The sequence below is a fragment of the Primulina tabacum genome, chromosome 14 (genome assembly GCF_025594145.1).
Source record: "Primulina tabacum isolate GXHZ01 chromosome 14, ASM2559414v2, whole genome shotgun sequence".
Taxonomy (NCBI): domain Eukaryota; kingdom Viridiplantae; phylum Streptophyta; class Magnoliopsida; order Lamiales; family Gesneriaceae; genus Primulina; species Primulina tabacum.
Genome location: NC_134563.1, coordinates 31,377,885 through 31,387,730, shown reverse-complemented (window position 1 = coordinate 31,387,730; position 9,846 = coordinate 31,377,885). Strand labels below are relative to the sequence as shown.

General features: G+C 48.1%; 1 protein-coding gene across 1 annotated transcript; it reads right to left on the bottom strand.

Moving 5' to 3' along the window:
* Positions 1 to 7,109: 7,109 nt before the first annotated feature.
* LOC142523942 (uncharacterized) lies at positions 7,110 to 9,577 on the bottom strand. The gene is made up of 3 exons (XM_075627674.1): positions 8,708 to 9,577; positions 8,034 to 8,614; positions 7,110 to 7,947 (listed from the first exon to the last, which is right to left on the bottom strand). Exons 1-3 carry the CDS (start codon positions 9,567 to 9,569, stop codon positions 7,426 to 7,428), a joined length of 1,965 nt encoding a protein of 654 aa, XP_075483789.1. The 5' UTR covers positions 9,570 to 9,577; the 3' UTR covers positions 7,110 to 7,425.
* Positions 9,578 to 9,846: the final 269 nt, after the last annotated feature.

The following is a 9,846-nucleotide window of genomic DNA, read 5'->3' as shown; positions in this document are numbered from 1 at the left end:
ATTTATTGTAAAAAATGCAATAATTGATAAGGAGATTGTTAATGTGCAATAATTGTCTTCGGTGGATAGGTCAATCAAACCATGACGCATGGAAAAACCATGTCGTCTGATACCCCATAGATGGGCCTTGGCTCATCCATAGCCCAAAAAGAAGACCCAGATGGAAGACATGGATGAGCCCACTACTCTTGGCTCATCTCTAGCCCAAATGGAAGACAAGCCCATCAAGGGCCCAGGTATCTTCCTATAAATACCAGGTTTGATTGTTCAGTTATTCATTCACTATATTGTTTTCAGCAGCACCCTTAGCTGCTCCCCCCATATATCCTCAGTCTCTGACTTGAGCGTCGGAGGGGCTACGCCAGGACACCCTCCTGGCCCCCTCCTATCGATCTTATTTGTGATTTCAGGCTCAGGGTAATTTCAAAGCCCGCGTCTGGACTAGTGACACTTTCTGGAATCGGACCCTAAATTTCCCGTGAGTATCACTTGGCGCCGTCTGTGGGAATCTTTGAGTTGAGACGTAGAGATGGTAGGGAGGAGAGGGAGTGGAAGAGCCACCTCAGCGTCATCGCGTCCTCGGAGGGGACCCGAACCATCTCACGATGAGGCGGGACAGAAACAACCGCATCTTGAGACGAGACATGAACAACCTCGTCAAGAGACAAGAACTGAGCAGCCCATTCACGAGACGAGGGTCGAGCAAACCCGTCCCAATGAGAATGTGGGGGGGGAACTTGACCCTGGAACAGCTGGGCCAATTTATCACCCGAACTGTGGATGAGGTCATGAAGCGGAATCAAGAGTCTATATTTGTAGAGGAACAGGCCGCCCGGCAGGAGCGTGAGGAAAATGTTGAAGTCCACCAGAGCATGGTTGAAGAGACGCAACCCCCTCAAAGTGGAGAGATTAGTGAAATGGGGGAGATGTGGAAGGAGATACGGAGATTGAGGGAGCAGGTAGGAAGCAGGGCGCCGATACCCAAGAGAGGAAGTCCCTTTTCACTAGCCATTTTAGAAGAATGACTTCCTCCAAATTTTCGACAGTCGAATGTGGGAGAGTACGATGGACATACTGACCCCGAGGAACACTTGGGGAGATTTGAGAATGCGGCCCTGTTACATCAATATTCAGATGGAGTCAGGTGCAGGGTGTTCCTGGGCACGTTGGTGAGGTCAGCCCAGCAATGGTTTAATACCCTATAGCCCAACTCCACACAGTCTTTTGACGATTTTGCTACAGCTTTCTTGCACAGATTTGCCAGCAGCAAGAGGCATCAGAAGAATTATTTGAGCCTGTTTGTGATGAAACAACAAGAGGCTGAAACCTTGCGGGAGTTTGTCCAGCGCTTCAATAGCGCAACATTGGAAATACCAGCGGCTACCCCCGACATCATGATAAGCGCCTTTACCCAAGGGCTGGGGGGGAGAATTCTTCAAATCGCTGGTCAAGAAGCCTCCGTCGAGCTATGATGACTAGTTAGCTCGGGCGAAAAAATATGTAAACTTGGAAGATGCCCAACGGTATAGAAGGATGGAAAACCGACCCGGGGGGAGTAGGGTGGAGGGAGCTGAGAGGGGCGGTAAGAAGAGAGGTGCAGGTGAGAGGGAGGAGGACAGAACCAGAAGTAGAGGACAATTCTCATCACATGTTCCTCTGAATAGGGGTCGTGATAAGGTGATGGAGGAGGTAAGGGAGTCAGGGGAGAGGGATGAGAAGTCGCAGAGGGTTGAGAGCAGTGCTCGACCTCCGCTGCGGGGTAGACAAGAAGGATCCTCGTCCAGGAGTTAACTGAGATCTCGCCCATCTTCTAGGCGGGGTCGAGGCCCTCCGTGGATATATCAGAGGATCGAGGAGCCGAGGAGAGAAGGTCGAGGTCAGGATGTTCCCCGGGAGCCCGTCGAACCGAGGAGTGGAACAAATGAGGATAATCACCCTACGAGAGGAATGATTCATATGATCTCGAGAGGTGCTACTGATGGAGATTCCGGGCGAGCGAGAAAGGCGCATGGCAGGAGGTTGGAGAATTTTGAAATATCTAGGGGTGCGGATTTACCCCAGGATCCTGTCATCAGTTTTGGACCAGACGACCTCCGAGACATTGTGGCTCCTCATAACGATGCCTTGGTGGTAACGGCCACTGTTGCCAATTACGATGTGGCACGAATCTTTATTGATAATGGAAGCTCTGTGAATATCTTGTTCAAGAGCACTCTGGATCAGATGAAGGTGGAGGGATTTGAGTTCGAGCCAATCTCTACTCCTCTCTATGGATTTGCAGGACATGTTATCCCGCCGCTCGGTCAGATTGTCCTTCCTTTATCTTTGGGACATGAGCCTCGGCGGGTAACAAAGATGACAACATTTACTGTGGTGGACACCCCATCTGAGTACAATGGAATTCTGGGGCGATCAGCCCTAAAGGATTTCAGAGCTGTAGCGTCCACGTATCATCAGAAGTTGAAGTTTCCTGTAGGGAATGAGGTTGGAGTCTTATGCGGGGACCAGAGGGTCGCGCGTCGGTGTTATGAGGGGATAATGAAAGAAGAGGGGAAGAGGGCACGTGTGGAGGTCAATATGATTAGAAGGGGATGAAGCGGGTTGCCCGTAGTAGTAAGGGAGGTTCATGAAGTGGGGGATGAGAAGCCGGAGATCGTGACATTGGGGCCCGACAAGAAGACGCTAAGAATAGCCCCTGACCTTGACCCGGAGGTCAGAGATGAACTCATTACTTTCTTACAGGCCAATCTCAGCGTGTTCGCTAGGTCAGCTCAAGAACTCACTGGGGCAGCCCCGGATGTGGCGAAGCATCGGTTGAACATCTTGCCCAATGCCCGCCCAGTAAAGCAGAAAAAAAGATACTTCAGGCCCGAGAAAGATATAGTTATAAAGAAGGAGGTGGGAGAGTTGCTCAACGCTGGGCACATTCGGGAAGTACAATTTCCTACTTGGCTCTCGAATGTCGTTCTTGTTCCGAAGAGTTCAGGGAAATGGAGGATGTGTGTGGATTTCAGAGACCTTAATAAGGCATGCCCTAAAGATTGTTATCCTCTACCTCGGATAGATCAGTTGGTGGACTCCACAGCGGGACATCAATATTTGTGTATGTTGGATGCTTATCAAGGATATTATCAAATTCCCTTGGCTGTGGAGGACCAAGATAAAGTGAGCTTCATTACCTCTGAAGGAACTTTTTGTTACGTGGTCATGCCCTTCGGACTCAAAAATGCCGGAGCCACGTATCAGAGACTGATGGATAGGGTATTTTCTGAACAGATGGGAAGGAATGTTGAAGTATATGTGGACGACATCATGGTAAAATCAAAAGACTCATCCCGGCTCGTACCTGATTTGGTGGAAACCTTTGCGACCCTCAAATCCTACGGGGCTGAAGTTGAATCCTCAGAAGTGTATCTTCGTGGTGAGGAGTGGAAAGTTTTTGGGTTATATGGTGACAAAAAGAGGGATCGAGGCCAACCCCGAGAAAGTCCAAGCTATCCAAGATATGGTCTCTCCTCGGGGAACCAAAGATGTTCAACAATTGACAGGGAGGATCGCTGCTCTGGCACGTTTTATCTCGAGGTCCGCTCACAGAAGTTTGCCATTCTTCCGAACCTTGCGCAAGGCGAAAAAATTTGAATGGGGTCCGGATTGCGAGAAGGCTTTCACCGAGTTGAAGGAGTATCTTGCTGAGCTTCCTGTCCTGGCCAAACCGGCAGCAGGTGAGCCTTTGTGGGTATATTTATCTGCCACTGAAGGAGCTGTGAGTTCGGTCCTAGTCAAGTCAGAAGGATCAGTTCAGCAGCCGGTTTACTACGTTTCGCATGCACTCAAAGGGGCAGAAATAAGGTATTCAGGGTTGGAAAAATTGGCTTTGGCTTTGGTGATGACAGCGAGGCGCTTGAGGCCCTACTTCCTATCTCATCCAATTGTGGTGCTAACTAACAGTCCATTGGGCAGAATCCTCACTCATTCCGATATGTCTGGCCGTTTGGTAAAATGGACTATTGAGCTGGGAGAGTATGACATCCAGTATGAGCCTAGAACAGCTATCAAAGCACAAGCCTTAGCCGATTTTCTGGCTGAGACCGTGCATCAGGAGAATGAAGACCCTTGGAAGGTGTATGTGGATGGTTCCTCGTCGAAGGATGGAAGCGGGGTGGGAGTAGTACTGATTTCACCAGCTGGAGAGGAAGTGAAGTTGGCTGTGAGATTGGATTTTCGAGCATCCAACAATGAGGCAGAGTATGAGGCTGTGTTGGCAGGACTGCGAGCAGCCATAAATTTGGGAGCTACCCGGGTACTTATTTTTTCTGACTCGCAGTTGATAGCACAACAGATGAAGGGGATGTATGATGTGAAAGATGAGAAGCTTATTGAGTATGCTCGAGAAGTGGACAGAGTCAGAGAGAAATTCACAGAGATTACATTTGAACAGATTCCCAGGAAAGAAAATGAAAAGGCAGACACTCTAGCCAAAATGGCTGGAACAATGGGAAGTTGGAAGACCACAGATGTGGTATTTCAAGTTGAACTCACACCTCACACGAGTTCACCCGCAGTTGAACAGGAGGAGCAGGATTGGAGGACTGGCATAGTTGATTACTTGAAAGAGGGAAATCTTCCTGATAACCCTCGCGAAGCTCGTAAGTTGAAGACATAGTGTTCGCGTTATGTGATGATCGGAGAAGTGTTGTATAGAACGTCTTTTGCCGGGCCGCTTCTTCGGTGCTTGATTTATCAAGAGGCTGATTATGTGCTCCGAGAAGTTCACGAGGGATGTTGTGGAAATCATTTAGGGGCTTATGTGTTGGCAAGGAAGGTGCTGCTCGCTGGTTATTCTTGGCCCTCCATGCTGCGTGATGCTCAAGAGTTAGTGATGTCTTGTGATAGTTGTCAACGCCATGCCCGGTTGCATCACCGACCGACCGCGGCAATGAAGGCTGTCACGGCCGCCTGTCCTTTTGACCAGTGGGGAATAGATATTGTGGGGCCTTTTCCTATAGCTCCTGCTCAGAAGAAGTTCCTATTGGTAGCAGTGGACTATTTTTCAAAATGGGTGGAAGCAGAGCCTCTGGCCAGAATCACTGAGAATGACGTCCTGAAGTTCTTGTGGAAGAGTATAGTATGCAGATACGGAGTACCTAGGAAACTGGTATCCGATAATGGGAGACAGTTCTAGGGGGCCAAGATCCAAACTTGGTGTAAAGAGATGAAGATCCAACAAGTATTTACCTCTGTAGCTTACCCGCAGAGTAATGGTCAGGTGGAGGTGACTAATCGGACACTGGTGCAGAGTCTAAAGGTTCGACTTGGCAAAGCTAAGGGCAATTGGGTGGATGAGCTACCAAGTGTCTTATGGGCATACCGAACCACTCCGAGGGAAGGAACCAAAGAAACTCCTTTCAGTTTGGTCTACGGTAATGAGGCAGTGCTCCCGGCTGACATTGGGTTGGAATCGGCAAGAGTAGTGTTTTATGACGAAGACAATGATGCGAGACGCGCCACTGACCTTGATCTTCTGGAAGAAAAAAGAGAGGCTGCCAGCATTCACATGGAAGCTTATAAGAACCGCATTGCACAGTCTTATAATCGGACGGTCATTCAGAGAAACTTCCAGGTAGGTGACTTGGTCCTGAGGAAGGTGCAAGAAGAGCAGAGAGGAAAGTTGGACCCAAAGTGGGAGGGTCCCTTCAAAGTTATCGAAAGACTGAGGCCCTGGAACGCTTATCATCTTAGAAAGTATTATTCTTGATTTGATTGCTAACGTATTTCATTTTGAATTTTCCTATGTAATCATTTATAATTCAATAAAATCATGTTCTTCTTTTTAATTAATGAATGTTGTTGTATTGGAAGGAGAGAAAAAAAAAATTTATTTTCCTACTTAGGTTGTGCCTAGTAGAGAAGCAGAGTTGGGGCGGGGAGAAATTTTATTTTTTTCCTACTAAGGCATCGCCTAGTAGAGGAGCAGAGTTGGGGTGGGGAGAAATTTTATTTTTTCCTACTAAGGCATCGCCTAGTAGAGGAGCAGATTTGGGACGGGGAGAAATTTTATTTTTTCCTACTAAGGCATCGCCTAGTAGAGGAGCAGAGTTGGGGCGGGGAGAAATTTTATTTTTTCCTACTAAGGCATCGCCTAGTAGAGGAGCAGAGTTGGGGCGGGGAGAAATTTTATTTTCCTACTAAGGCATTGCCTAGTAGAGGAGCAGAGTTGGGGCGGGGAGAAATTTTATTTTCCTACTAAGGCATCGCCTAGTAGAGGAGCAGCGTGAGAAATTAAATATGCCTGCTAAGGTGTCACCTAGCAGAGGAGTTAGATGGTGAGGAGGTTGAATTTCTATTTTCCTGCTAAGGTATCACCTAGCAGATGAGTTAGAGGGTGGGGGTGTTGAATTTTTATTTTCCTTCTAAGGTGTCACCTAACAGAGGAGTTAGATGGTGAGGAGGTTGAATTTTTATTTTCCTGCTAAGGTATCACCTAGCAGAGGAGTTAGAGGGTGGGGGTGTTGAATTTTTATTTTCCTGCTAAGGTATCACCTAGCAGAGAAGTTAGAGGGTGGGGGTGCTGAATTTTTATTTTCTGCTAAGGTATCACCTAGCAGAGGAGTTAGAGGGTGGGGGTGTTAAATTTATATTTTCCTGCTAAGGTATCACCTAGCAGAGGAGTTAGAGGGTGGGGGTGTTGAATTTTTATTTTCCTGCTAAGGTGTCACCTAGCAGAGGAGTTAGATGGTGAGGAGGTTGAATTTCTATTTTTCTGCTAAGGTGTCACCTAGTAGAGGAGTTAGAGGGTGGGGGTGTTGAATTTCTATTTTCCTGTTAAGGTATCACCTAGCAGAGGAGTTAGAGGGTGGGGGTGCTGAATTTTTATTTTCCTGCTAAGGTATCACCTAGCAGAGGAGTCAGAGGGTGAGGAGGTTGAATTTTTATTTTCCTGCTATGTTATCACCTAGCAGAGGAGTTAGAGGGTGGGGGTGTTGAATTTTTATTTTCCTACTAAGGTATCACCTAGCAGAGGAGTTAGAGGGTGGGGGTGCTGAATTTTTATTTTCCTGCTAAGGTATCACCTAGCAGAGTAGTCAGAGGGTGAGGAGGTTGAATTTCTATTTTCCTGCTAAGGTATCACCTAGCAGAGGAGTTAGATGGTGGTGACGTTGAATTTTTATCTTCCTGTTAGAACATCGCCTAGTTGAAGAGAAGGAAAGTTGAATATTTTATTAGCCCTTGTGGTTTAATAACATCAAAGATAAACTCGTGAGAAGTAGTAAACTCAAATGCAAAATACTCAAGGTTGCATAAAACGAGTTTCATACATGCCAAAAGTGCGCAAAAGGAAATAAACAAGTATAAATATCGCAAAAGTCGCATAATCCTACGGAAAATAAAGCAGTGCAGAAAATAACATAAATAAAGGAGCTCGATCTAAGAATCGGGGGGGGGGTGACTCGATATGAAGCCCTCAAGGTCGATGAAGTCAGTAGGGGCGCCTGGCGGAGGATAACCCTGAGCCTTGAAGAGGCCGAATGCACCCTCGAAACCCACCCCCAGGTAGTGAAAAGCTTTCGGGCCACAGATCTCGACAAATTCATCGGATTTGAGAAATTCCTCTTTGAAGGAGGAGGCTTCGGCAGCATGTCGTGCCTTGGCGTCTTTAAGCACAGCCTGTGAATTCTTTAATTCCTCCTTCAGCTTCTGGATCTCTTTAGCTTGGTCCTCTGTCAACCACTGAGACTCCTGCTTCTGTTTCGAGAGCTCGCCGCATTGGATTTGGGACTCCGAAAATCGAGCTTGAGACTCCGAAAGCTCCTTAGCATGCGATACTTTCATCTCGTCAATAATAGCCTGAAACTGTTCACGGAGAACCTGGCCCTCGCGTAATTCTTGACAGGCATCAGATCGAGCGGCGTTAGCACGCTCAGCCAACTCCCCGACGTACATCATGCCCTGCATAAGTAGACAAGGGTGAAAAGACGGCAAGAAGATCAAATGTATGTTGGACATCAATCTAAAGACTAGAAGGAAAAATATACCTCAGTGACACTGCTGCATGTCCGGCGCAGGAGTGCAGACCACCCCAGTGAACCCATGAACGCTGCATCTGCATTGGAAGGAAGCTGATACATCACCTTCTGAGCCAATGGAGTAGGACCCCGCCCCACGATGGTCGTATCCGAGGTGTATAGAGGATGCACCCCCGACTCAGGAGGAGGCTCCTCCTCTGACTCAGACCCTTCTGGAGAAGAGATCGATACGACTGAGATCTCAGAAATCTTGTGCTTGCCATGGTGTGGGACTGACGGGCTAGGATCAGTGGATGCCTTGTGCTTACCGGACGGAGGAGGGGACTTGGCGCGAGGAGGTGGAGAGGAGGCTCGCTTTGGGGCGGAGGAGGAGGGGGCTGCCTTCCTCTTCTTCACAGCAGTAGGGGAGCTGACAGGCCTCTTCGCAGTTGTAGAGCAGGAATCTATTTTCTGTTTCTCAGCAACAGAACAGACTCCCTTTGTACCCGTCGTGACTGCTGGAATAACTGACTTCTGGGGTGCTGATGAGGAACCCTCGGCCTTCTTCTTGGAAAGTTCAAGGAGAAATAGGGCGTTCATGACTCTAGTACCTGCAAGCAGAGACAATAAACCAAATAAGAATGTTATCAAGTAACATAATAAGCAAAAGAAAGACGAGAAACATGAAAAGTGGGAGTATCTACCCGCATTCTCCTTCAGATTAATTTTCGCGGGACTTAACCCGGGGTGACACAGAAGATCTTCAGATAGAAGTTTGGGAATGTTAAAGCATCGGTCTCCTAGTACACTCATTATCCGCAGGTACTTCTCATCTTTCTTGTAACTCTTGGAAAGGTCGGGCTTAGTGAAGGTAGGACACCAATCTGTGAAGCAACTTAATTCTTTAGGAGGCTGGATAAAGAGGTAATATTTTTTCAAGTCCTTCACGTGACTGGGGGCCCCGTCAAAAAGTTTGTGACTAGACCGGGAGGTTACATAAAAAGGTCCATCTTTTGATTTGGACAGAACTAAGAAGTAGGAGAAGGTGGTGCAATTTAAAGGGAGGTCTAAGGCCCTGAGTAACACAGCGAAACAACTTATTAAACGGAAAGCATTGGGCGTGAGTAAACCTAAATGCACCTGGTAGTACTTGCTTAATTCTTGAAAGAAATCGCACAAAGGGAAACGGAGACCAGCATCAAAATGATGCTGAAAGAAGGTATAGTAGCCCTTAGGGGCTAGATAGGGCCGGTCCTTTGGGCCATGAATGATGATCTGGTAAGAGGAAGGAATGTGCCACAGAGTCCTAAGTTGTGACTCGCTACCAGGAGGGATGTGGGATGACAAGTGACCGTACCACAGGTTATCTGCTTCAGATATATTCATTTGTTGGATCACGTGACGAACTTCCTTACCCGGATGACTATGAGTGGTGACTTCCTCCTCAGGAGGATCAATGGTAAAATCAGGATCGGCTAGGGAAGTCCTACTCTGGCTAGACTCGCTAGACCCGCTAGATCTCTCGGAGCAACTCGAGTAACTAAAATCGGAATCGGAAGAAGACATGAGTATTAAGGATAATCAAACAGGTAAAGGAGAGAACTGACCCGGGTAAGGCGCGGGAAAATACTCAGAGCAATAGAATCGCAAGGATGGCCGAACGAGGTGCGCTACGACGTGCAAGGGCGAGGGGCGAGCTGGTGCTTGCGCTGGGCGAGCGTGGCGAGGGCGATAGGGCAAGCTGGTGCTCGGGTGCTGAGCGAGCGTGTGGCGCTCGGGCGCGCCCGCCGAGCGTCTCGGCGGGCGAGGGGCGAGCTGGTGCTGGCGCTCGGGTGAGCTGGTG

Excerpts from the sequence above, each read along its gene's own strand:
- LOC142523942 (XM_075627674.1), bottom strand. The coding sequence starts at position 9,569 with ATGTCTTCTTCCGATTCCGATTTTAGTTACTCGAGTTGCTCCGAGAGA. Across the intron at positions 8,615-8,707 it reads TAATCTGAAGGAGAATGCGG|GTACTAGAGTCATGAACGCC; the intron begins GTAGATACTCCC and ends CTCTGCTTGCAG. Across the intron at positions 7,948-8,033 it reads CATGCAGCAGTGTCACTGAG|GGCATGATGTACGTCGGGGA; the intron begins GTATATTTTTCC and ends CTACTTATGCAG.